This window comes from Trichosurus vulpecula, chromosome 1, assembly GCF_011100635.1.
Source record: "Trichosurus vulpecula isolate mTriVul1 chromosome 1, mTriVul1.pri, whole genome shotgun sequence".
Taxonomy (NCBI): Eukaryota; Metazoa; Chordata; class Mammalia; order Diprotodontia; family Phalangeridae; genus Trichosurus; species Trichosurus vulpecula.
In genome coordinates, this window is record NC_050573.1 from 47,633,015 (window position 1) to 47,660,928 (window position 27,914).

The 27,914-nt window shown below is 44.7% G+C and overlaps 1 protein-coding gene across 1 annotated transcript; it reads left to right on the forward strand.

Annotated features, from left to right (window-relative positions):
• Nucleotides 1-1,844: 1,844 nt before the first annotated feature.
• Nucleotides 1,845-22,556, forward strand: PUS1 (pseudouridine synthase 1). The gene is made up of 7 exons (XM_036748808.1): nucleotides 1,845-1,892; nucleotides 5,230-5,379; nucleotides 5,477-5,726; nucleotides 10,537-10,674; nucleotides 13,406-13,508; nucleotides 15,889-16,586; nucleotides 22,082-22,556. The coding sequence occupies exons 2-7, from the start codon at nucleotides 5,279-5,281 to the stop codon at nucleotides 22,130-22,132; spliced, it is 1,341 nt and encodes a 446-aa protein (XP_036604703.1). The 5' UTR covers nucleotides 1,845-1,892; nucleotides 5,230-5,278; the 3' UTR covers nucleotides 22,133-22,556.
• Nucleotides 22,557-27,914: the final 5,358 nt, after the last annotated feature.

A 27,914-nucleotide genomic window follows, 5' to 3' on the forward strand; every position in this document is an offset into this window, starting at 1 on the left:
ACAGATGAGGAAACTGAGGCCAAGAATCTTGAAGTGATTTACCCAAGGGCTAGGATTTGAGTACCCAGGTTCTTCAACATCCCATCTAACACTCTTTCCCCCATCTCACAGCTGCTTCAGAGTTAAATTTGTACAAGATTGCTATGATTTTTGCCAACCCGATAGTCACAGGTAGCATATTTCATAAGGGTACTATCTCTTTCTCTCCTTTCTTTCTTCCCTCCCTCCCTCTTTTCCTCTCTCTCTCTCTCTCTCTCTCTCTCTCTCTCTCTCTCTCTCTCTCTCTCTCTCTCTCTCTTTCCTTCCTCCTCCCTCCCTTCATCTTTTCCTCCCTCTTTTTTCTTTTTTTCCTCTTTCTTTTCTTCTTTCTTCACTTACTGAATATTCAATCACAAAGGACCCTATCTTTATTCATACAACAAAAGAAATTACAACTTAACTCATTAAATGTGAGACAAATGTCAGAGAGGCAATGTACAAAGGATAAAGGGCAGTCTTTGAAGTCAGGAAGATTCAAGGTATCTTCTGGATATCCAGGTCGAGATGTCTAAAAGACCTTTGCTGAGACAAAAAAGTTGGGGCCAATCAATTTGATGGGGGGGGGGAGGGGTTGGGTGGTGCAAACTTCACTAGGGAAGCTGCTAAGGAAACTGATTCAAAGGAAGTTTTGTGTGTGTGTGTGTGTGTGTGTGTGTGAGAGAGAGAGAGAGAGAGAGAGAGAGAGAGAGAGAGAGAGAGATTGAGAGTCAGTGTGTGTGTGTGGGGTGGGGTATGGGGAGGAAGCTGTCAGGAGACTGCTTTCTACTACATACTACCCCTTAGTGTCAAGGTCCTAATGATTTTCTACGGAATTTTCCATCATTTAAATAACTAAGTAGTCCTCCTGTCACAAGGTAGGAAAAAGGGAGACAATGTGAAGTCCTTAAGCCTTTCCTTCCTTCTTCAGACAGGCTGAGTCCAAGGCTCACAGTCTGGTCCATGCGATGGGTGATGCCACATCTTTGCGGTTCGCAGTGGGTCCCCTAATGATGATGACACCCCAGCACCGTCGTCTCAGATTTCTCCTCTTGATGTGAGGTGGTGATGATGAGCAGGACAGGCAGTGACAGTGAAGGGTAGAGGGTGCTGACGTGCTGTGTACGGTCCGGTCCGTGGGATCATGAGGAGTTGGACACAATGGAGTAAAGCAGTAAGAACCGTGCCCACTTTAGAGCGGAGGACTCGAGGTTAAGTGAGCTGTCTGAGGTGACAGCTAGCCTGAGTAGCAGACGTCAGCGCTCTGTGCACCCTGGCGCCCCCAGCGGCTCAGGACCTTTACTTCGGAGATAGCCTTTCACTTGCTCAGTGTATTTCTTCTTTGCACTTAGTTTGTGCCGAGAACTTGTTCATTCTCCCGTTGGAATGCAAGATCCCTGAAGGCAGGGTCATCCCAATGCTTGTCACACGGCATGCACTTAACAGAGGTGGGCGGTCTGACTTCGCCGCTTCTCTGGGACTCAGTTTCCTCATCCGTAAAGTGGGTATAATAACAGCAACGCCTCCCTGGCAGGGTCGTTTCTGAGGATCAAATGAGATCATTGCAAACTCTAGAGCGCGATAGAAATGATAGCTTTATCATTTTGGTGATAATATTATTATTTTCGGGGGAATCCCTTCTCCTCTCTGGGTCTCAGTTTCCTCATTTGCAACATGACTGTGGTTTCTTCTAATCCCAGGGAATCCCCCTCTCCTTCGTCTTCTTCATTCCTAGTCCACTTTTGCAGCGCGTTTTGATAATATTGTCCCTACCCGGCCGCCGTCGCCTCCTTCGCTAGGCCCCGCCCCTCCATGCGCGCTCCCGGGATGTCTGGGAGCCCACGTGGTCTTGAACCGCTCGGCGCGCGCGCAGCTCCGTAAGTGGGGCGGGGGCGAGGGGTGGTGTACGGGGCGGTGGGGGCTGAGGAGGGGCGCACGTGGCTGCGCAGGCGGGGGCCGAGGGGGTGGCTGCGCGCTGAGCGGGAGGCGCGGGGAGGGGAGGGGGGAGAGCAGGCTCTGCGACGTACCGGCAGGGTGGGGTGGGTGGGGGAGCCGGACCCCGGACGCCGCCGGGGCCCGCTGGAGGGCTCCGCGTGCCGCCCCGGGGTCGCGAAGATCTGGGTTCGAGTCCCGACGGCGGGTGACCCCAATTTTTAAAATGTGATCGTGATGAAGTTGGGGGCGTCGCGTATTAATCCCCTTGTTAATGCCACTTTGCATTGTATACCCGGCATACAGTAACCAGTCCTTGCTCCTTTGTAGCCAGTAAGCGCTTAATAAATGCACTTCCAGTACACAGTAGGATCAGATAGGTGGCGCTGCGGGTACAGCGCCGGGCCTGGAGGTCATTTAAGTGACTTAACCCTATTGGCCTCAGTTGCCAGGTCTGTAAAATGAGTTGCAGTCTTGGCGGAGGAAACCCCAATGGGGTCAGGAAGGTCCGGTACACAGTAAGCGATCAATTATTGCTTCTCCCTAGACAGTAAGTGCTTTAATAAATGCTCCAACGCACAATAAGCAATTAAACACCGCTTCTCCCTAGGCAGTAAGTGCTTGATAAATGCGTTTTCCAGTATGCAGTAAGTGATTAATAAATGCTCCCTTCAGGAGGAGGTGCATCTAGATCAGGGGTTTATTAACACAGACACGCACATACATGTACATATCACATGTATTTAGATAATCACCTTTCATCATCATTGATCCCTAGTAATCCCTCATCTTTTTAAAAGCCATTTCCGGAGGGGTTTAGGATATTTAAAGATTCTAACAATTGTAGTGATAACAGTAGCCAGCATTTATAAAGGGCTTCAGGGCTTCCCTAGCACTTTACTCGTGTTCACTGATTTGATGCCACGGTTTTGGGAAACAGGTGCTGTTACTCCCATTTTACAGAGAGGGAAACCGAGGCCCAGGGCAGTTAAGTGATTTGCTGAGGATTGTAGTGTTTTGAGTTGAGACCTGAACCAGCGTCCTCCTGCCTCTGAGTCCGGTTGTCTCTCCACCGCATCCCTTCTCACAGAGGTAGAGGGGTGGTCACGTCAGGGGCCGAAGTCATTAGGGGATGGGGCAGAGGAAGTCAGGAGATACAATTCCGCAAGCATTAAGGGAACCTGTCTGGTTCAAACTCATCATCTTACAGATGAGGAAACCGAGGCCCCAGGGGGGTTAACAGAGCTTGCTACCGTGGGAGGTGCTGGGGATGCTAAGGCAGAAATGAAAAAAATCTCTATCAAGAAGCTTAAATTTGGATGGGGGAGACAAAGGTAATTACATACTGCGTACAAAGCAAGTTTGGCGAGCTGGAGACTGGGCAGAGCCGCCAAGTCCTGGTTCACCAAGGTCGCTTAAGCTGCACCTTCAAGGGACCCAAGGATTCCAAGGGGCTGGAAGTGCAGTGCGGTGTCCAGGGCAGCAAGTAGGCTGATCTGGGGGGGTTCTCTAGTGTGTGCAGGAGGAGGAGGAGGAAGAGGTGTAGATATGTAATGAAGTCTGGAAAGACAGGTTAGGACCAGAGAGTAAAGAGCTTTAAATGCCAGAGAAGTTTGTATTTTATCCTAGAGGAAATGTGGGGAAGAGACATAGTCAGACCTGTGCTGGAAGGATATCTATTACCTACCTACATGTCTGTCCATCCATCGTCTGTCTAATAAAATAGACTCAGACCTGTGCTTGGAGGGGATCTATCTGCCTACCTACGCGTCTGTCTGTCTGTCTGTCTGTCTGTCTGTCTGTCTATCCATCTAATAAATATACTGAGACTTGTGCTTGAAGGATGTGGTGTGTACACACATACATATCCACTGGAAGCACAAGTCTGAGCACGCGCGCACACACACACACACACACACTCTGTGTGTGTATAGTTATAGTTTTATATTTATTGTGAGCAATGATATGCATCGTATTTATAGAAATTTAAACATTTATATATGTACATATATTTGCATGTTGTATATACGCACATCAAGTGGCACATGGGCATATATGTGTTCATACGCACATGGACATATTTCTCTCTGTCTCTCTCTCTTTCTTCCCCCTCTCCCCCTTTACCCCTCCCTCCCTCTCTGTCTCTGTCTCTCTCTTTTCTTCTTCCCCCTTTCTGCCTTTCCCTCTCCCCTCCCTTTACCCTTCCCTCCCTCTCTGTCTCTGTCTCTCTGTGTCTCTGTCTCTCTCTCTCTCTCTGTCTCCCTCCCTTTCCGCATTCCCCCTTTCCCTCTCTCCTCCCTCCCCGCCATCTCTGTCTGTCTCTCTGTGTCTCTTTGTCTTTCTCTCTCTCCCTCCTTCTCTTTCCCCATTGCCCCTTTCCCTCTCTCCTCCCCTCCCTCTCTGTGTCTCTGTCTTTCTCTCTCCCCACTTCCTTCTCCCTGCCGTTTACCCCTCCCTCCTTCTCTATCTCTGTCTCTCTGTTTCTCTCCCCCCTTTCTTCCCCTCCCTCTCTGTCTCTGTCTGTTTCTCTGTCTCTGTCTTCCCCCCCTTTGCCCGTCCCTCCCTCTCTCTGTCTCTGTTTGTCTCTCTCTCTCTCCTTCCTTCTCCCTTCCCTTTACCCCTCCCTCTCTCTCTGTCTCTGTGTCTCTGTCTCTCGGCTGCTTGCTGGAGGATGGATTGGAGAGGAGAGGGACACTGGGAGCTGGGACACCCTTGGTCTGTGCCTCCACTTCCTTTCCTCCCACTCTTTTCTTCACTCTGCACCGCTGCCCTCTGACCTCCTCCTGCCCCCAGCCCTCTGTCTCCAGTTACTAATGCTCCCCTCCAGGACATAGCTCCTGGACCCCGTGACTAGACACCTGGCTGTTCCACAAACAGCCCTCCATCTCTAGATGCCGAGCGTTTCCCTGGCTGCCCCTTGTGTCTGGATGCCCCCTCCTCATTCTGCCTCTTGGCTTCTAGCGTTTAGCACAATGCCTGGCATATAGTAGGTGCTTCATAGATGCTGATTGATTGGCTTCCTTTAATTCGCAGCTAAAATTCCACCTTCTGCAAGAAGCCTTTCCTGGTCCTTGGCACCTTCCCTCAGCGATTATCTCCATTTTATCCTTTTATTATTGTCTCCCACATAGACTGGGGGCTTCTTGAGAGCTGGGGCTGCCTTTTCCTTCTTGTTTGTGCTTTTCTATCCCCGGTTCTTAGCACAAGCACTACCTGGCACACAGTAGGTGTCTAACAAATGCTGGTTGACTAATTCCTTTCCCTCTCCATGTGCCCTTGTAGCTGGTGGCCGAGGTAACCAGAGCCAGGAGTGTGGTCCCCTCTCCTCTCCATGGGAGCTTCCCTCCTGAAGCTTGAGGCTGTAGCCCAGCAAACTGCCTGTAGGACTCGCCCGGCGCTGCCTCTGCTGTGCTCTGAGCTACGCTATCTCAGGTAGTGGGCCATGCCCAGTGTTGCCCTTGCCCCTTTACTGTTCCCACCAATGCCCCCATCCAGTTGCTCCTAACCGCCTTTGCTTGGCTCTTTGCAGACAGACCCTCATGGCTGAGCACCTGGGAGCTGTGCCCGTGAAGGCCGAGCCTGCGGCTGTGGCCAAGGAGGAGCCAGGGAACAAGGTTAGGGGAAGCAAGGATCGGGGCCTGAAGAAGTGGGAGGAAACTGAACCCCAAGCTAAGAGGCTGAAGAACAATGAGGAAGAGGAGGAGCACAGTAAAAAACTCCCCAAAAGGAAGATTGTGCTGCTGATGGCCTATTCTGGGAAAGGTTACCATGGGATGCAGGTATGTGTGTGTCCTGGCTGCCCACTGCGTGGGGGTGGCTCTGCTGTCTGATTCCTGTGGGTTTATACTGTAAGACTCTGATTTCCAAAAGGCAGGTGGATAGTGTTGAGAGCTGGCTTCAGAGGCCGTACCTAGCTGTGTGATCCTGGGCAAGTGCCCGGACCTCTCACCTGCCCAGGCACGAAAGCGATGACCCGCTTTGGCAGAGAGTCTCCTCCCATGAGCTCCCCATCCCAATGAAATCACAGGTCCATCAAAAAATGTGTTTAAAAATGTTTAAACAACAAAAAAATTAAAGAAAATGTTAGAACATCTTACTCCAATACAGATGTTTTGACTGGAGAAAATAAAACTAGTGGAAAGGGGAAGAATATGAGATAATGTTTGTCTCCACTTATTTGGGGGAGAGTGACTTGGGAGAAGGATCTGATGTGGCTCCCGATGGCCAAAGGTCATCTTCCAGGCAATGCTGCTGCTTCTTCTTCTCCTTCTCTTCCTCCTGTCCTCCTCTCCTTCTCTCCTTCCTCTCCTCCTTCTTCCTCCTCTTCCTGTTCTTCTTTTTTCTCTTCCTTTTCTTCTTCTTCCTTCTTCTTCTTCTTCCTCTCCTTTCTCCTCCTCTTCCTTCTTTTCTTCCTCTTCCTCCTCTTTTGTTAAGTGACTCGCCTAGGGTCACACAGCTAGTAAGTGTCTGACTCCATGGCCTGTGCTTTACCCACTGCATCACTTAGCTGCCCCAAGACAATGCTTCCTGATCTTTCTTTTACCCTCTGGACCCTATGTGCCCGACGGATAGGTAGGGAGAGGAAGCAGTCATTCAGTCATTTAAATTTATTTTGCCAGGTTCAGTGCTAGGTGCTGGGGTTACAAAAGGAGGCAAAAGACAGTGCCTGCCCTCAAGGAGCTTACAGTCCAATGGGGGAGACAACATGTAAACAGCTGTGCACTAACAAGTTCTATACAAGATAAATAGGAAATGATTAAAAGAAGGAAGGCGCTAAAGTTAAGAGGGGTTGGGAAAGGCTTCCTGTAGAAGATGAGAAACCTGTGGGCTCCTTCTCAGAATAAGGTTTTTAAATGCATCAAATAAAATACATAGGATCGCAAAGGAAAACTATTATGTTGAAATATAGTTGTCAATCAGTGTATTAAGTGAAGTCAAGAAGCTTTTGTTAAAGGCTCACTTGAGTGCCAAATATCTTACCAAGGCCAAGCAGAAAGACTCCCTGCCCTCAAAAAGCTTATAATCCGTTGGGGGAAAAACAGCATATTGAAGGGAGCTGAAGAAGTGCTCTCTGAGGCGGGGCATGGTGAAGAGAGCCCAGAAAGTCAAGAGGAATGAAGACATGGCCGAGCTGGCCTTGGCACTTCCCTTATCAGTCGCAGTCAGTGGGAAAGGGCAGCAGGGGCGGAGTGAACTTTTAGGATGAGAAGGTTGCTGTGGCATTGGGAGAGAAAGTCCACAGGAAAACACATGTTCATGGATGCCAGGTAAAGAATCCTTGGCCTAAGGCATAGAGGAGTCACTATCTGCATTGGTAAAGAGAGTGGCTGCATTGATGGAGTCACAGATCCTTGCCATATATTACATGGAGAACCAGAGGGCAGAACTAGAATCAAGGGGTAGAAATTGTAAAGAGGCAGATTTATTTTTGAGGTGATGGTGGAAAAACTTCCTAACCATTAGGATCCCTCGGAGGAGGTACCCCCTCCCCACTGCATACTTCTCTTTCTCTCTCCCTGCCTCCCTCACTCACCAGAAGTCAGCAAGGGCTGGATGGTCAGTTTTTGGGTAGGCTGCAGATTCGAATCTGGTTGAGGTTCCAGGTTGGGCTGCCTGGCCCCTCGGGTCTTCTCCAACACTGGCGTTCTGTGTTGCATTGGATGCAGCCCCATAACCTGGAGGTGACCCTGGTGGGGCTTTAGGAGGCAGTACTAGCCTCTGGCAGGTCCCTTTGGTCTGGAGTGATCTGGAGCCCTAGCCTTGCATGGTGGGTCCCTTGAGGACGCAGAGAGATTTGTGACCAGGCATTAGCCATTGGGCCACAGATGTCTTCACCTCCAGAGTCTCTGAAAATGGTCAGAGGCCCTTGAGGCATGGAGGGGTTGCAGCTTGCATTGGTGGAGGGAGTCCCTGTGCTGATAAAGTCACAGATGCTTGATGTACTCTGAACCAGACCTAAGAGGGTGGGGCTCAGGCTTCCGGGGGAAGGTTGTAGGTCACACATAGGACCATGTAGGATCACAGATCGAGAGCTGGAAGGGACCTTAGAGCCCACCCTACTTATTTTACAGATGAAAAAACAGGCTTGGTGGTGAACCAACTTTTCTGGTCACACAGCTGGTGTCAGAGACAGCCCTCAATCCTCTAAGGACAGTGGCCTTTCTACCAGGAATGCCTCATGTCCTGGAATGAATCAGTCCTGTCCATTCCATGCCACTCTGTCCCTACCCACCCATCCTTCCTGAGGTCAGTCCATAAGCATTTATTAAACACCTCCTATGTGCTAAGCAAGACCGCTGGGGGGCGCCATAGAGCAGAGATAGCTGAGCCTAGAGTCAAGAAGACTCACCTTCCTGAGTTCAAATCTGGCATTAGATACTTAGTAGCTGTGTGACCCCGGGCAAGTCATTTAACCCTGTTTGCTTCAGTTTCCTGGAGAAGGAAATGGAAAACCACTCCAGTATCTTTGCCAAGAAAATCCTAGATGGGGTCACGAACAGTCGGACACAACTGAAATAACTGAACACCAAAAACTTCTACACACACATACACACACACACACACGTATAGGGACAGGTATATGAGAGCTATCTAGAAATATGATACATAACACATATCATACATATATATGTATATATATGTATATATTTAGTTTAGTCGTGTCTGACTCTACATGACCCTATTTGGGGGTTTTGTTATATAATATATTACGTAATATTACACATACTCTATATTGATAATATAACATATAGTATATTATTAATATAGCGCATATGTAATATATAATCTGGTATAATGTAAAATTATACATTTATGTTAATTCTATTTTTAAGACTTTAGCAGTAATCAGTTTAATCCTCTCTTACCATCTGTGAGTCTGACGTCCTTACTCTTTTAACTTCACCTACAATTTCTGGAGAAACTTGCCAGAAGGTCAGACTTTTGTCTTATGATTACCTCCACCCTTTCCTCTAGGAGGCCTGGGCATTTCTATAGAACAGTGGGTGGTAACCTCACCCACCACCCACTCAACCCCAGTTCTAGTTGATTCCACCAAAGCTGCTGCACACTCCTATTATCGGATGATTATTCCCCATTTTATGAACAGGGAAGGGCTGAGGTGAATCTCATTAAAATGTCCACTGACCAGCAGTATTGGCTTACCTTTGCCAGGGGAGGCCCAAATGATGGACCATCAGGTCAGTCAGAAGGAAGACATGTCTAGGATTAAAAGACCTGGTCTGTCCTCACTGGGAGGTCATTTGGTGGAGCTGAGGTGGTCATTTCTACTGGCTTTGTTAATAAACTGATAAAGTTCAGAAATTTTGAACCTCAGTCTGCCTTTATTCATTTTCATCCCCACAGTAACATACGGCATATGAAATATTTTATATTTTGTTATATAACATATACACTATCTGGATGGATATTTCAAATACAAGCCCCTATATACATATTAATATAGCATAAATATTAAAAATATCCATTCTATTATGTTAGATATTCAACATATAAATAGTAAATATTAAAATATATCCAGATATATAGATATGTTGTGGTTGAGTTGTTTCAGTCATGTCCAACACTCTGTGACCCCTTTGGGGTTTTCTTGGCAAAGATACCGCAGTGGTTTGCCATTTCCTTCTCTAGCTCATTTCACAGATGAGGAAACTGAAGCAAATGGGGGTAAGTGACTTGCCCAAGGTCACTCACTATCTGAGGCTGGGTTTTAACTCAGGTCTTTATGACTCCAGGGCTGGTGCTCTGTCCATTGTGCCATCTAGCTGCCCTTAGTGGGCACTGCAGAGTTTACAGCCTAAAAACCCCCCTCCGCCCCTGGCCCTAAATACTTTTCTGGACTATTCCTACTCAGGATGTCAGTGTTTTGCCCATATTAACATAAGAAAAGTCCCATTATTTAAGACTGTGTCTTGGGTTAATGGGCCTCATCCTTAATGGGGCTTCACCTGGCCTTGCAGGAAAAAGGCATTTTGGGAGAACAAAAAAGGGAATGTCTGCTCTCCACCTCCCCAGCTACTCTCTCTCCCATCAGTTTATTTCCTTCATTAGCCTTCCTAAGTTTCACAAATCGTGTATCCCATGATTTCTGTGGAAACAAAAGTTCAATCATTCTGTACACTTCTACTTATCTACAGAGGCATAGAAGGATTGGGACCGACGTAGGTGCCCCAAACTGATGAAATCAATCACAGATCTTTGAGTATTTGAGAAAGATGGTGGAACTGGAGGAATGGGAGGAGGCCCTTCCCCTTTGAGGGTGGTCTCATGGGCTCCAGGCCTAGGCAGCTTTGGCCAGGAGTGGTTTGAGGTGTCCTCGGGAGTTTGGAATTTCAGCTGGCCTCTAGGTTGAGGGAGTTTGATGTTCGGTTTGAAAGTAAACACCATCAGACTTTCTCATGCTCCATACTTAAGGAAAATGTGAGTGATCCCTCAGCATATTTGACCTGATAGTCAATCTTCAAACATTTCATTTTTTAGCTCACAGTAGGACCTTTACCCTGTATTGCTATAACCCTATGTTGCTTTGTATCAACAGTAGAAAATAAAACATGTCCCTCCCTTTCTCAGAGGAACTTGGGGTCCTCCCAATTCAAGACTATCGAGGATGACTTGGTGTCCGCCCTTGTTCAGTCCGGCTGCATCCCGGAGAACCATGGAGAAGATATGAAGAAAATGTCCTTTCAGAGGTGTGCACGCACAGACAAGGTATCCTCCTCTCCTTCAAAAAACCGATGCTCTTTAAAAAAAATCCATGTCACTTCCCTAACCGCCAACCAGAGCTCTCCCTTGTGACGGAAATGCAATTGATAATAATAGCTAACGTTTCTATAACGCCTACTGTGTGTCCGGCATTGTGCTAAATGCCTTACAAACATTCACTCATTCAATCCTCACAACAACCCTGGGAGGTCAGTGCTATTATCATCTCTATTTTTAAAAAAACCAGTATTTTATTTTTTCCAATTATATGTAAAGAAAGTTTTCAGCATTATAAGATTTTGAGTTTCAGACTTTTTTCTCCATCTCTCCCCTCCCTCATCCCCAAGACAGCAAGCAATCTGATATGTTATACATGTAAAATCATATGAAACATATTCCCGCATTAGTCGTGTTATGAAAGAAGAAGCAGAATAAAAGGGGAAAAAACAAAGCTGATGCTTCGATCTGCATTTAGACTTTTTGGGATGCGGATGCTATTTTCCATCATGAGCATTATATTGCTGAGAAGAGCCAAATCTACCAAAGTTGATCATTGCACAATGTTGCTGTTACTCTGTCATCCCCTTTTTACAGATGAGGAAACTGAGGCAAACATAGTAAGCAACTTGCCACATATGTAGGTTCCTTGGGAACATTGAAAGAACTGTAGGCTTGCAGCCCACATCCGATTCTTACTTATTTAAAAGAAAGGTGTTATTCAGACAGTTAAGTATCTGAGACTGGTAACCTAGTAAGTATCTGAAGTCAAATCTAAACTCAAATCTTCTAAGCTTTTGACCCAGCACTCTATCCACTTTGTCACCTAGCTATTAGGGAAAACTCAGCAGTGCATTGGTTATGTTTGATAATCTATTTCTCATTGTGCACCTATGATCCCCCACCTTTCTCCTAAAAGGACTTTTTTTTTTAAAGAATTAGATTTTTATTGATATCACCTCAATTCTCCCTCTCCCACAAACAAAAAAAATCTAAAAATAAAAAATAAAAAGAAGAAGAGGAAAAAAATTCCAGCAAAATCAGTCAACACTTTGGGAAAAAAAAATCTGAGACCACAGTGAAGTTCTGATTCAGACCCATGATTGGTCTCATGCATTCAGATTCTCACTCTTCGAAGTCAATCACGTAAACTATAGTCACTGGTTCCAGCCCAGTGGAAACGTGCTGGGAGAATTAAGCCCCTTCACAGGATTCATCACTTGTACTAATTGAGACCTAGCTGGAGGTGGGAAGCATGCTTCTTCAGTGGGAAAATTTATTCTCCCTGAAAGTCATCTGGACTCATTCCACTGATTCCTAGTTCACTGGACTTTTATGTTAGTTTTACTTATGTTATTGTGGGTGCTGTTCCTTTGGCTCTGCTTCCTTCACTCTACATCGGTTCCTACAAGTCTTTGTTCATTGTCTCTCTTGGCACAGTGACATTCCATTACTTACACATGCCATGGTTTTTTCAGTCATTCTCCTAATCCGTGGTCACCACCGTTGTCTTCTATTATGGGAAAAATGTATTTTTGTACATGTGAGACTTTTCCTCCTTTTCTTTGAACTCCTTGGCATTTATATTATCATGATTGAAATTAAAGTAAACTGAAAGACAAAGTTTGGAGCATGATAAATTTATTAGTTAGACTAGCAGTAATCAATAAATCGGGTCAATGTCCTCTCAATAGCCAAAGACCTTGAGTGAGGGCAGACAGGGTCTTTTATAACAATCCACAAGATGACAGCTCAAAATCGTGAACAGCATAGGTGCGTCTTCTTCTGATTGGCTATCAATGACATAGTGAGAAATGAGATTACATCCGTTGAACCTCCCTTTCTGAAACCCCCTTACCCACAGCCAGTGTCACAAGACCACCATTCCCAGGCAAAGGAAGTAGTCTCAGTCCCATGAAGGTAGGAGTTACTACTATAGTTTAAATTGATAAGATTTGACCTTTTAAATCAAGTTTCTCTGGAAAGTGGGGTTACCCAGGTCAAGGTAATTACAAGAGGAAAGGTTGACCTTTTGGCAAATTGCCCTGGGATGTGGGTGGGGTGAAGTTTACTTAACGTTTGAACTATGCCCAAGACAACCTTGCTCACCCTCAAATTACCTTATTCACCTTTGATCTGATTAAGCTTAAAAAAACCCAAACCCTCTTGTCCCTTTTTAATTAACTGTCAGGATGGTGGTTAGAAGCTAATGACCAAGTCAGTTATCTCATTTTGGATTAGAAGTTCTTTTTATAATTTTTTTTTTAATTAGTCAATTGCCCATGCCGGGGTCACCTTGGAAGACTGAATGAATTTCAGACATGCTTACCTATAAAAAAGAAAAGTGTTATTCAGAGAGGTTAAAGTAAGGTATCCCACTTTTCCAAACTACTGTGTCACCCTTGTATCCGGCACAGGGGCCCTTAGCAGTTTGGAGAAAGAGAGAGTCAGACCTGTGGGTCTCATTCTTGTCTAGTTTTTTCTTTCTTTCTTTTTTTTTTTTGAAGGGGAAAAAAATCCCTGGGCATGGGACTCCGGCTGTGAATACTCAGTAGTCTTGTTAGAGGCACTTTGAAATGGAGCCCTTCCCTGGACTTCTGTTTATCTCTCCAGTCCCCACCTCCAGAGATGTAGAGCTAATTCAAATTTTACATGAGAATTCCAACACCACCATCCTGCTTGTCTGTGTGTCCCCTCCCCTCCCCGCCCCTAGCTGTTCTAATTGGTGTCTCCTCTCCAGGGTGTGTCTGCTGCTGGCCAGATTGTATCCCTGAAGGTGTGGCTCATTGACAACATTTTGGAAAAGATTAATAGTCACCTTCCATCTCATATCAGGATCCTAGGTAAGAACCAAGAAGGTGGAGGACTTGTCTGAGGCTTCATGTACCTCTTAGAGGTGGGGGACTATGGGTATAGAACATTAAATACACTCTTAGACTTGGTTAATGTGTCCGTTAATTACTGGATTAATTTACTAAATGAGTTAAAAAACAAATACATGAAGAGGTTAGATTAGGTGACCCAGCGCTAAGGTCCCCTTCCAGCACCAGTATTATTGAATTATAGCTAAGATGACAATCAGAGGTGAATTGTGGACAAGCCAACTTCTCAGTACCATTATGGTTTTGACAAGATGCAGTTAGTGTCTGAGGCTGGATTTGAACTCAGGATGGTGAGGCTTCCTGACTGCACCACCTAGCTGCCCTTGGAGTGAAGAAGACCTGAATTCAAATCCAGCCTCGGACACATTCCAGCTGTGTGACCCTGAGCAAGTCTCTTCACCTTTATCTGCCTCAGTTTCCTCATCTGTATAACGGGGATAATCATAGTACCTACCTCCTGGGCTAGTTATGAAGCTCAAATAAGATAATAATCATGAAGAGCTTAGCACAGTGCCTGAACATAGTAGGTGTTATGTAACTGCTTCTTCCTCTCTTCCGTATAGGACTCTGGGGATTTCCTTGCCTCCGTTACACTCTATTTTGTATAATGATTATCTGTGCATCTGGGCAGAGAATATGACATCTTAAAAAAAACCACAAACTAATATTTTGCATGTCTAGAACATGCACTGATCTTTATCAGCATGGGGAACTCCAGGGTTTGGATCTTTCTCCATCAAGATGTGCCCTCACCCCTTGGAGGCTCAGACGGTTTATAGGATCACGACATTAGAAGGCACTTTAGATGTCATCTAGTCCAACCCAACTTTTACAGATGAGGAAACTGAGGCTCAAATTGGGGAAGTCAGGGAGAGCCACACAGCTAGTAAGAGAGCGCTCAGTTCTATCAGGCAAGCTCTCCTATCTCAGCACCAAGCAGTTCAAGATGTTTGGTCTCAGGAGCCCCTTTCCATTCCTAAACATGATTGAGGACCCCAGAAAGCTTTTGTATATGGGGGTTATTGACATTTACTGTATTAGAAATTAAAAACTGATAAAATTTTAAAATATATTCATTTAAAGTTAACGAACCCATTACATGTTACCACAAATCATATTTTTTTATAAGAAACAACTTTATTTTTCAAAACAAAAAAATTTAGTGAAAAGAATGGCATCGCTTTACAGAGCCTCAAAGATCTCTCTAATGTCTGGCTTAATAGAAGACAGCTGGGTTCTCTATCTGTTTCTGCTTTTACTCTCTTGTGATATGTTGTTTTAGTTGAAGTATATGAAGAAAATCTGGCCTCATACAGCTGTGCCTTTGGCAAACAGAGGAACATTTTGTAGCCAGATAATATCTTAATGTTATTATAATAATAGTTTGGACCTCGAGGACCCCCTGAAAGGATCTTGGGTATGTCCAGGGGTTCTGGAGCACACTTGCATACTGCTTTTTGTACGTGGGAGATGCTTAATACATTTTCACTGAATTTTTGGTTGAGGAAGCAGTGTGGTCACAGTGTCCATTATACTCAATTTTAACTCAGGAGACCTAGGTTCGAATCCTGGCTCTGCCAGGCACCACCTTTGTGATGTTAGGTAAATCACCTTCTCTTGGTCTCAGTTTTCTTGATTATGTGATGAAGGGGCTGAATTAGCCGGTGCCTGAACTCTCTTGCAGTCTTAAATCTAGAATACGATGAATAATAACGCCTTCTATGGGCTAGGCATTGTGTGTGCTAAGTGCATTTACTCCTCACAACAGCCCTGAGAGGTAGGTGCTATTATCATCCCCATTGGGAGGCAAACATCATTTAAGTGACTTACTTAGGGTCGCAGAGCTGGTAAGCATCTGAGGCTGGATTGGAACTCAGGCCGCGTGTTCCGTCCACTGCGCTACCAGCTACCTCTATGACTGGATGATTTCTAAGCACAGTCGATCAAGAAGTATTTATTAAGCCATATGCCGTGTGCTCTATGCCAGACACTGAATATACCACTACAAAGAATGAAACAATCCCTACTCTCAACGAACTTAGATTCTAATTGGAGGAGACAACAAGCACACATAGAATTGCAAATGTAAAATTAACAGAAAGATATACACACATACAAAGGAGTTAAATACGCGAGAGTTTGGGAGGGGGGATCAGGAAAGGCTTCTTGCATCAGATAGATTCTGAGTCTATGCATTCTGGGCACTGGGGACAGCCCGTGCAGGGGCCTGTAGATGAGAGCTGCCCGGGCTCTAAGTCTGTGCTCTTAATCTCATTGCAGTTCCTAACATCTCAGTGTTTCTTTCCCCCTCTCCCCTTCATTTCCCATCATTCCTCCTCAGGGTTGAAGAGGGTCACTGGGAGTTTTAATTCAAAGAACAGATGTGATGCCAGAACCTATTTCTACATGCTGCCGACGTTTGCCTTTGCCCACAAGGACCACGATGTCCAGGACGAGAGGTACCGCCTGAGCCCAGAGACCCTGGAGAAAGTCAACCAGCTCCTGGCTGGCTACAAGGGGACCCACAACTTTCACAACTTCACCTCTCAGAAGGGCCCCAAGGAGCCGAGCGCCAGGCGCTACATCATGGAGATGCACTGCGAGGCGCCCTTCGTGCGGGAAGGCATGGAGTTTGCCGTGATCAAGGTCAAGGGCCAGAGTTTTATGATGCACCAGATCCGGAAGATGATCGGCTTGGTGATCGCCGTCATGAAGGGCTATGTGCCCGAGTCCGTGATGGAGCGCAGCTGGGGAGAGGAGAAAGTGGATATCCCCAAAGCGCCAGGGCTCGGGCTCGTCCTGGAGAGGGTCCATTTCGAACAGTACAATCGGCGTTTCGGGAATGATGGGCTGCATGAACCCCTGGACTGGGTGGAAGAGGAGGAGAAGATGACTGTGTTCAAAGAGCAGTATATCTACCCCACCATCATCAAGACGGAGATGGAAGAGCACTCCATGACAAACTGGCTGAACACTCTTCCAAACCATGACTTTGATGCTGGCTGTCTTGAGGCCAAGGCAGATGCCGGGGATGTGAAGGTAAGAAGGTCAGGGGAGTCCCCAGTAGGAAGCTAATTTCTAAATTTTCATAAAATGACTCTTTGGGTGGGGGATTGTGGCTTCCTGAAATACTGTGAGTGAGTCTGAGAACACTAAATCTAGCCCTAGGCTCCCTGAAACTTCCTGTGTCATTCTCTTGCTCAGGAAGCTTCTGGGACTGCCTCCTGCCTACAGATTCCTCCGTTGGGCATTTAAACCTCTGCACATGCTGCTTAAAGCCTGTGTTTCCAAACTGCTTACACATTATGTCCCTTGGGACGATTAAAAAAATTGTGAGAGACCAAATTTCTGGGTAAATTAAGATCAGTTTTATTGACTACGCCTAAAAAGCAGTCAACAAAAACAGTCTCAGTGTCCTCTAGGAGCTCTAGACTGAACCTCTTGAACCTTCGATATTTATAAAGTCTTATGGAAAAGGCTTTTTCACTTGAGGGTGAAAATCAACTCTGATTTTGGGGTTCACCTGAGGGCCAACAAGAGAAAGAATATTGTAATGGGAGGTGGGCTACATATTAAAATGAGAGTCTTGGGGTACACCTGTGACACCTAAACTTTGGTTAACAGAGACATCAATTTCCATATCACTTGTTAAGACAAATGGGAGAATCAACACTTCCCCAGACCTGTCTGAGCAAACACTACAAGCAGTAATACAGCCATCATTAGCCCAAACTTAGAATTCTTTTACTGTCTGTTAAGATCTTGGCCTGGTAGGTAAATCAGATTTCCCACATTGGTTGATTTCTGGATGAGGAAGTAGAAAAGGGCGAAAACCTTGGTCCTTAATACAATAATTAGTTATTAAATGCAAGAGAGAAATACCCCGCACACATTTGACCTGCTTGTGTGCCCCATCCATAACTTTCCATCTCTGACCTCCACGTCTTTGCACAGGCTATACCCCATGCCTAGGATGCTCTCCCTTTCTAATGTTGATTACCCTTCTAGGTTCCTTCTTCAGGAAGTCCTTTTTTATGAACACTTTGTGAGTACTTCTTCATTTCCACCCCATGTCAACTCCTCAGGGTCAGGGACTGCTTTGCTAATGGCTGGTACATGGAATGAAATAAGCATTTATTAAGCGCTTACTGTATGCCAGGCACTGTGTTAGGTGCTTTTTAAATATTATCCCATTTGACCGTTAAACCCTGTGAGGTAGGTGCTGTTATTATCCTCATTTTACAATTGGGGAACTTGAGTCAGACAGTGATTAAGTGACTCGACCATGGTCACAGAGCTAGATTTGAACACGGGTCTTCTTTGACTCTAGACTCAGTACTTTATCCACTGCACCACCGAGCTGCCTCTATGTAGTAGGTGCTTAATTTTGCTTCTTGACTATTTAATTCATGTCTTTGTTCTTTGACAAGCATAAGGAAGACAAAGTGGTTTAGGCAAAGAGAACTGGATTTGGAATTAGTAGTCGTGAGTGTGAATAATGGAATTGATCAATAAATATTTATTAAGAACCTACTATGTGCCATGTTTTTGTGTGACCTTGGGCAAGTTACACCACTTCTTTTTTTTTTTTTTTGGAGGGGGGAAGGCAGGGCAATTGGGGTTAAGTGACTTGCCCAAGGTCACACAGCTAGTAAGTATGTCAGGTGTCTGAGGCCGGATTCAAACTCAGGTCCTCCTGACTCCAGGGCCGGTGCTCTCTCTATTCACTGTGAGACCTAGCTGCCCCATGTCACATCACTTCTACAGTTTCATGGATATAAGGAATTCCTGGAGGAGGAAACTCCGCTGATGCAAGTTGCACCTTCTATGTAATCTGGAGAGTTGCTTGGAGCAATGAGAGGTTGTGCCTTGTTTAGCCCACAACCACACAAGGTAAACACCATGTAAGAAGGAGAGGAACCAGGCTGTGAGTAACAAATTTAACAAAAATGGAAAATAAGGCCATTATGCTAGGTCCCTTTGAGTGACAGCGGTACACCTACCCGTCTGGCCCCAAGTCTTCTCTCTAATCGGGATTCACGCAGCTCTCAGTTAATATCTTCCTCTGGATACTTCCACATTTCTACCTTGTATCATAGATGTATGTGTTTCTGTCTACTCCCTTTCTCGATCATGAGCTCTGAGGTCAGTTCCCAAAGCACATAGCAAGGTGCCTTACACACAGTAGGTCTTGATAAATCCTTGGGCGAGAGGATGTAGAGATGGGGCTCCAAGGTCATCAGATGAAATCTCTTAATTTTGTAGATGAGGAAACTGTGTGTGGTTGTGGGCTAAACAAGGCACAACCTCTCATTGCTCCAAGCAACTCTCCAGATTACATAGAAGGTGCTAACTTGCATCAGCAGAGTTTCCTCATCCAGGAATTCCTTATATCCATGAAATCAGAGATCTAGACCCTATCACTATTTTATTTTTTTTTGTATTTTAAATTAAAAATAATTTTTTTTAAATTGCCAAAATTTGTCATCTTTCCTTCCCACCACTCCCACTTCTCACTGAAAAGAAAAAGAAAAACAAAGCCCTTATAACAATTAAGCATAGTTATGCAAAATAAATTCCCATCTTGGAAATATCCAAAAATTACATGTCTCCTCCTCTATGCTGAGTCCATACTACCTGTCTGTCAAGAGGGGAGTATCATGCTTTATCATGGGTCCTCAGGAATTGAACCCTTCCTCGGCCACTGTATTGATGAGAGGTCTTAAGTAGTCTTTCAGAATTGTTTGTCTTGGGGCAGCTGGGTGGTCTAGTGGACAGAGCACCAGGCCTGGGGTCGTGATGACTTGAATTCAAATTAGGCACTTACTAGCTGTGTGACCTTGGGCAAGTCACCTAATCCCATTTCCTCCTCAAAGCCCCCAAGCCAGAGTTTTGTCTTCCCTCCATTGTTACTGTAGCATAAATTGTCTGCCTGGTTCTGCTCACTTCATTTGGCATCAGTTCATACAGATCTTCCTATGTTGCTCTGAGACTGCCCCTTTCCTCATTTTCTGCAGAACAGCTGTCTTCCATAAATTCATACCGCATGAGCTGAGCCAATAAAATATAAATGACAGTATTGCCTAGATGAACTTACTTCTTCAGTGCCATATCAGCCAAATTACCAAAGGGTTACTTCAGAGAGCTAATAAAAATAATAACAGAATTCATCTGAAAGAACACAAGGAAATCAAAGCCAAAAAAAAGCAAAAGGGGCCTGTTAGTACCAGATATCAAACTATATTACAAGTGGTAGTAACAACTTGATACTGGATAAGAAACAGAGAAACGAAGGCAGACACAAATGAGCCTGGTGTTTGATAAATTCTAACAGCCCAGTTAGTGAGGCAAGACCTCACTACTGGACAATATCAGTGACTTGAAGAAGCCACAGATGATCCAAGTGTCAAAGTAGTAGCTGGTATGAAGCTGAGAAGGAATAACTAAACACACTGGATGAAAAAGGTCAGGCTCTGGAAAGATCTTGAAAGGCTAATGTAAGAGGAAATTTAAGCATGAATGTAAAGCTCTATACTCGGGTTCAAAAAAAAATCAGCCTCCCAGGGGCAGCTGAATACAGCACCAGCCCTAGAGGCAGAAGGACCTGAGTTCAAATCCAGTCTGAGGCTCAGACACTAGTTGTGTGACCCTAAGCAAGTCACTTAACCCTGATCACTTCCCCCCCAAAAATTCAACTTCCCAAATACAGGATAAAGGAAGAAGTACGTTCGGTAAACAACTCTGACGAAAAAGATCTCAAGTTTTTTGTTTGTTTTTAATGAACTTTAAGGTCATTATGGATGAACACTGCGTCACGTGGGACATGCTGGCTCCAAAAGCTAATGCTGTCCATGAAGGTGAAGTCATCGGCTGCAGAATGATTGAAGGGACAGTCCTGTCGTAGTTGCTCCGGTCAGACCACATCTCGGCTCGGACGCCTTTTAGGACAGGCAGGGTTAGGCTTTATCCCAAAGAGAATGGCCGGGATAATGAAGGCACCGGTGATGTGGGGGTGGGTAAGAGTGCTGAGTCTGGATCCTGCTGTGTGACCTCGGATGAGTCACTTCACCTCTGCCTCAGTTTACTCATCTGTACAATGGAGATCATAATAGCCCCCACCTCCCAGGGTTGTTGGAAGGACTAAGTGTGAAATGCATATAAAAAATACTTTTTAAAAACCTTAAAAGCTGTATAAAAATGCTAGTAGCTTTTTATTGCTTTTGTCATTACTGTTGCACCGTCCCAGGTGAGGCTCGGTCGAGGAGATGTTAACACGTTACCATGGAGAGGAGAAGGCTTAGGAAAGACATTTTATATGGTTTTCAAGTATTTATGCTGCTGACATGAACTTGGCTTGCTTGAATGCAATGAATATTTTCAGACACAACCAGTGTGGGAATTTGTTTTGTTTGTCTATATATATTTTTTCCCTTTTCTTCTTTTTTTTTTTTTAAATTTTGCACAATAGAGCAGTTGGGAGAGTGAGCTTAGAAATTCAGGGTGGCCAAAAGGCTCTCGAAGCACTTTTTTTTAAAGAAGAGAACAGAAGGGTACTCAGACAAGCAGGACAGCTTTGAAAGTAACATGGGTGAACACAAAGAAGCAGGACAGCTTTGAAAGTAACATGGGTGAACACAAAGAAGCAGGACAGCTTTGAAAGTTACATGTTGAATTTATGCTATCCTTGAGAGGAGAAGTGAGTTATATTCAATAGAGATCTGCGTTTCATGCATAATTCTTCTTCTCTTCTACTTTATACGTAGAAATGCCCATCGTATTGGTTGTTTGTTATGTTCAGAATTTTTTTTAAAAGTTTTTAAGTCTACCTTTCCAACCTTATCTCTTTTTTGTACCTTCTACTCTAAGTCAACTACACTACTTGCCTTTAAAAGGTCCACCTCAAATGTCACCTTCATGATGACATTCCTGATTCCTTCATTCAATAATGAACCTTTCCTCCCCAGACTTCATGTAGCACTTGGTTTGTACCTCTTATATACTTAGAATATATCATATATCATGGGCGAATTCATATATTAAGAAAAGCAAGCTGTACAGCATAGAAATTCACAGTTTCATGTACAAACCTTATTTTCTATTCTATTTTATTTGTTGTTTGTGAAGTCTGGAATTTTAAAAAACTTACAAAATTTTTAAAAACAACAAGAAAAATTGTTCTGCATGGCTCCAGAAGGCAGGAGTAGGAGCCACAGAGGCAGGTTTCAGGGCTCGAGGTCGGAAGGACTTTCTTAGAGTTAGCAGCTGTCCAGAAGTGTAGTGGGCTACACTTTCAACAGGGACTGAGTGACCACTTGTGGGCAAATGTTGTCAAAGAGATTCTTACTTGGGTTGACCACTGAGGTCCTGTTCAGATTTGAGATAATATGATTCTCTGAACCTGCCTTACTCAAATGTTGCTCATTTGGTGTCTTATCTCAAGTTTGTAAAATGGAGTAAGTTTTCTGTTTACCAGGGCACCACTCAAGTTTTTCTTCTCTTACTGACTCATCAAAAACTCTTCCCTTCTTTCCTAGGCTACTGGTGGTCTTAAAGGCAGCGATGGAGGTGGGAATGACTCTGACTGAGACACAAGTCACCAGGGGGAGCAGAGCTGTGCCGTGTCTGTATCTCACCAAGGGGGCCTTTGCGAATCCCTCTGCAACACACATAGACACACATCCCCAGCTTATTGTGACCAATTACTGATGATAGAAAGGAGCTGGGAAGGTGGAAATTGTCGGTATCACGGTCCTTGACATAGAGGATGTCAGGGCCAGAAATACTTGAAAATTTTATGCTTGTAGTAAAGGACTGATTGTGTTCTTTCATTGACTTCAGGATCCCAGAGCATGGTAGCCTTCTATGTTTGGATCACAGAATAAACTGCCTCTCATCTGCTTTTAGTCCGTTCTTTTAATGTCACCCACTTTAGAACATTGAGAAAGGGAGAATGTGTGTGTGTTTTTTTTAAAAGAAATGATTTTATTAAATTGCGCTTCTCTACTTGTCACTTTTTTTTTTTTTGGTCCATTTCTTCCTCACTGGGTTACTCTATGATTTATAGATTGTGCAAAGTGTTTTCTTTCTGGACAATTTAACACATTTTCTGAGCATATCCCATTTGAAAAGGCCTTTTGTTGGGTGCTAAAGGGAAGACACAGACAGATAAAGGAGGCTTTTGTGTCTTCAAGGGTTTAATTTAATTCAACAAGCACTTATTAACTGCCTACCATGAGTCAGGGAGTGAGTCAGGCACTGGGGATTCAAATACCAAAATTGAGCTCGGGCTCCATTTTCCCATCTGTAAAATGGGGATAACAAGGCCCTTAACACTTACCTAATAGGGTTATCTTGAGGGTCAGAAGTGATATTGTACACGAAAGGCTTTGTGACCCTTTAAGCATTTTGTGCTATTTGTATCCGTTATGCTGTAAGGCATAATGCCCACCTTTGGCTTCCATGCCTTACACTGGTTGTCCTCCATTCCCGGAATGCTTTCCATCCTTCCTTCTGCCTCTCTTTCTCTGGCTTCCTTCAAGGCTCCTCTTCAATGCCATCTTCTGCTAGAAGGCCTTCCCTGGTCTGTCCATCTGGCAGTGCATTTCTGCTGAGATGACCTCCTGACCACTTTCTATATTTTCTATCTATCTCCCTAGTAATTTACACTGTTGTCTTCTCCATTAAGATGTGAGCGCTTTGAAGCCAGGGACCATGATTTTGTCCTTTTTATTATCCCTAAGGCTTAGCCTGACACACAGTAAATGCTTAATAAATGCTTGTTGACTGACTGACTAAATGCAAAAATGAGATGGTCCCTGCCCTTGTTAAACCTGAAAGTTGGTTGAAGGAAACAACAGGCTAGGTGATAGAAAAATTCATATTGCTTATTTATTCATTCATTCCCTTTAAACTTGGCGGATACATGCATGCATGGGGGCCAGACTCAGTCTGACTTCCCTGAACAAAGAAATGAGTAAGCTTAAATACATTTTTTTGGTCCCAACACAGCAGCCTGCATTACATCACTTTTATGACCCCCATGTATGTTAATTATGATACAAGACAAGGATTTTTCTTAATGGAATAGATTGTCAATACAACAAATCAGATAGTTGTCAAGGTGTCAATTGAAATTACAACCCAGGATCTCTGGGTTTAATTTGCCATTAACATTCCATAACATAGTATATGCCCATAAAATATTAAGATAAGGAAAAGTCACATAATTCAAGATAGTGTCTGGGGTCACAGTTTTCACCCTTAATGGCCATGGACAGAGAAAGGAATGCTCTGAGTGTGTTGACATAAGAAGAGGCATCTCTGAGCTTACTCAGAGAACAAAGAGACTGTTAGGATCAGGCTTTTCTTCTGGTTAATTCGTTCAGGCCCTGAGTCTTATTGAAATTACGAAAATGATATAAAATGTTCCACACCCTCAAGGATCTTACTGGAGGAGGGGGGCTGGTTCAGCATGTTCACAGATAAGTCACTATAGCATATATACAGAATAAATACACAGGGTGTGCTAACAACCAGGGGAATCAGGAAATGCCTTTTTAAGGGGGTGGTCCTTTGAGCTGAGCCCTGAAGACAACTAGAAAGTTGAGGAACCTGAGAGAAAAAGAGGAAGGGTCTTTGCCTTTGTGCAGAGGAAAGAAATGGAACATTGTATGATAGCAATGACAAGACCACCTACCTCCCAGAGTTGTGAGGATCCCATAAGATAATCCTTGTAAAGCACTTAGGACAGTGCCTGACACACAGTAGGTCCTATATAAATGTTAGCTATGGTTACAGTGTTTCTAGCACAGTGCCTCCTATAGGGTAGGTGCTTAACAAAATCCTTGTTCCCCTTCCTTTCCCGTAGTGCACCCTGTAATAATAGATGGCATTTATGTAATTCTTTAGGATTTACAAAGTCCTTTATATTAGCCTTATCTGGTCCTCACAACAAAAACTTTTTAAGTGTGCAGGACCCAACAACCCTATGAGGCAAGTGTTGTGTCATGGGCATTGTTATCCCCGTTTTATACATGAGAAAACCGATCCTGAAGTAAGTAAAGCTACTTGCTACAGGTTTGTTGTTGTTCAGCTGTTTCTCAAATGTGTCTGACTTGTGACTCCGTTTGAAATTTTCTTGGCAATGATACTGGAGTGGTTTGCCATTTCCTTCTCCAGCTCATTTTACAGATGAGGAAACAAGCAAACAGGGTGAAGTGACTTGTCCAGGGTCACCCAGCTAGTAAGTGTCTGAGCTGCATTTGAACTCAGGTCTTCCTGATTCCAGACCCAGTGTTCTATCTATCCCTTGTGCCACCTAGCTGATTCTGCTGCAGGTTACTCACCTAATAAGAACCTGAGGCAGGATTTGACCCTAGATCTGTCTTCTGGCCTCCAAGTATTGTCTCTATCCACTCTAACACAGCTGCTTTCCCTGGTACCCACAGCTGTGGTCCACTCCTCGAAGCTACTGGTTGCTTGGACTCTTGCTCTCACTCTCTTGGGTCTAAAGCACTAGGGCTCTGTCCGTGGCATTAATGGCCCTTGCTTCTAAATAGTAGTAATGGTGGGGTGGTTTATAGAAAGGGTGAGATTTGGTGTCGAGGGTAATATTGATTAATTTCCTGCCTCAGCTGTTTTCTGGCCCAATGACTCAAAGGTTAAGGGATTTGCCCAGGGTCACACAGTGTCAGAGGAGTCTTCCTTGACTCCACCTAGGGTGGAATCTATCCACTGTGCTGGTTGTTGGTGGTAACCACGTTCCAAAAGCTGGAATCTTTACCAGCCAAGAAGAGACTTAGTGGTCCAGCAGTCCAGCCCCTGTGCCACATTTAGATCAAACTTCAGGAAGTTGTCATCATCTAAGCTTGCCCTGGTGAACTTCTTGTCATGTTTTTAAAATTCACTTTTAAAGAATAAACCTACTTTATGATTTCTGTGCGGAAAGGGGTTGTGTGGGTTTTAAATAAATTTAATGTGCATGTCTCATCTTTTAAAAAGGGTGGGGCAGCTAGGTGGCACAGTGAGTAGAGCACCGGCCCTGGAGTCAGGAAGACCTGAGTTCAAATCTGGCCTCAGATACTTGACACACTTACTAGCTGTGTGACCTTGGGCAAGTCACTCAACCCCAATTACCTTCCCTTCTCCCCTCAAAAAATGCAAATTATATGTGCCAGGCATTATACTAAGTGCTGTGGATACAAATACAAGCCAAAGGAGAAAAAACAAAAGGTGGTCCTTGCCCTGCTCTCAAGGAGCTTATGTTCCAGTGGGGCAAGACAACACCAAAAGGGGAGATGAAAAGGCTGGTGAGGAGGGAAGGCACCTGTGCAGGGTAGATGGTGGCAAAGTCTGGAGAGTCAGAAGCAGAGCCAGGAGAGGACTGAGGGATGTTTGATCTGGGCTCTTCTTTAAAGAAACTCACCAATGGGAGAAAGGGGCTTCTGGGGTGGAGGGATGTTCCTGGTGGGGAAGGCAGCTAGGCAAGGGGAGGAAGACTAGAAAGTCAAAATTAAAAGTAGGCAGAGAAGTGGCACATAGAAGGGAGTGGTAGTCAGGTGAGGGAGCGAGTGCCTGGGGAATGAGGGATGAGCAGCCAGTAGTTGACAGCAGCTAATGGTAGTGGGGTGGCACTGATTTGATTAGTTAAGCCAGAGTAGGCAGTAGAGAAGCTACAGGTGGCAAAGTGGATGGCAAGATGGCCAGAGTAGAGTGCTAGATGAGATATGAGCTATGATCTGCTTTGGTGGGGGAGGGGAACAAGTATTTCTCAAGTGCCTACTATGTGCCAGGCACCGTGCTAAGTGCTTTTAAAGCATTTCATTTGATTCTCACCACAACTTTACAAGGTAGCTGCTGCTGTTACCCCCAGTTCAGAAAACTGAGGCTAACAGAGTTTAAGTGAATTGCCCTGAGTGACAAAGCACTTAAGTGTCTGAGGCTGGATTTGAACTCAGGCTTTCATGTCGGCTAGGTGGCACAGTGGATAGAGTGCTGAGCCTGGGCTCAGGAAGACCTGAGTTCAAATTTGGCCTCAGACACTTACTAGCTGTGTGACCCTGGGCAAGTTGCTTCACCCTATTTGCCTCAGTTTCCTCATCTGTCAAATGAGCTAGAGAAGAAAATGGCAAACCATTCCAGTATCTTTGCCAAGAAAACCCCAGGTGGGGTCTCCAAGAGTTGGGCATGATTGAAAACAACTGAACAGCTTCAGGACCCTGGCTCCAGCTTGCACGCATGCACATGCTTTTTGAGAAGGCAGTCAGGGGGATTAGAGAGGCCAAACCTGTTTGAACCAGTTTAAGCTTATCTAGGGTCTGGTCTTGGTCAAGAATTCAGGCCTACTTATTTGCATAATTTGCATATGTTAAAGAGGGAAAGTAGGGGAAGTAAAAGAATATAGTTTAATCCTAAACTAAGACAAGGAAAATATAATTAACTTCACTTTTGCTTCTGTATCCTTATTATCCTATTCTGTATCCTATTATCCTATCTATATAACCTGTATAACCTAGGAAAACTATGTAAAAAAACAAAGACTGTAAACTAACCATAACTCTAGCAGGAGTGGAGGGAATGGTTATCCCTGCTCCTGCAGCTATGTCAGTGGGAGTGTTTTTGGGAGCACTATACCTGCTCTCTGAGAGTACACTAAAATGCCTTTGCTCACTCTGGCCTTTGGGTAAGAATAGGCAAATCATGTGAATGTTGAAGTGAAGGACAATGGAAGCTTGTCCTGGGCTTACTCTCATCTCGCCTTGGGGTGTTCTGTGATTCCCCACTGCAATGTTAAGAGGGCTGCCCCTCCAGATTCCCTTGGGGAACCCTGTGGTCTGCATGATCTTACTGCTGTCCTAAAAGGCCATCACTTGGGTCCTCCTTAGGATCTGACCCATAGGAGGCCCTGTGATCCCCACAGATTAAGGGGGGGCTACCACTTAGTCTTCCTCTGGGAGTCCTGTGGTCTGTACAGACTTCCCTAAGGATTATCACAGGGTTCTTCCTCAGGACTTTGGCCCTGCCTAGGAAGTCCAGTGATCCCCAAAGCTGCATGTTCTCACAATTTGGGGAAGTCCAGTGATCCCCAAAACCATGTTTCTCACAGACTCCAAAATTCACAGAACAAATCTTCTTAATAAGGGATTTGTTCTGTAAAACTTGGACTCAGTCAAAAGGCCACACCCAAGGACATAGAAGGCCACAGGTTCCTCACCCCTGGATTAGATTGATCCCATAGAGGAATGTGCTTCCTTGGGAGGTGGAAGTCCCCTTATTTGAGGTCCTCAAGGAAAGGCTGGAGCAGTACTTGTTTAGTATGTTGGTCAGTTAGTCAATAAATAATAAACATTTATCAAGCTACTACTAAGA

What these genes read in the sequence shown, in the direction of transcription:
- PUS1 (XM_036748808.1), top strand. Translation starts at nt 5,279, where the DNA reads ATGGGAGCTTCCCTCCTGAAGCTTGAGGCTGTAGCCCAGCAAACTGCC. An exon ending in GGTGTGCACGCACAGACAAG is followed by an intron (nt 10,675 to 13,405) that starts GTATCCTCCTCT and finishes TCTCCTCTCCAG; the next exon opens with GGTGTGTCTGCTGCTGGCCA. An exon ending in ATCTCATATCAGGATCCTAG is followed by an intron (nt 13,509 to 15,888) that starts GTAAGAACCAAG and finishes ATTCCTCCTCAG; the next exon opens with GGTTGAAGAGGGTCACTGGG.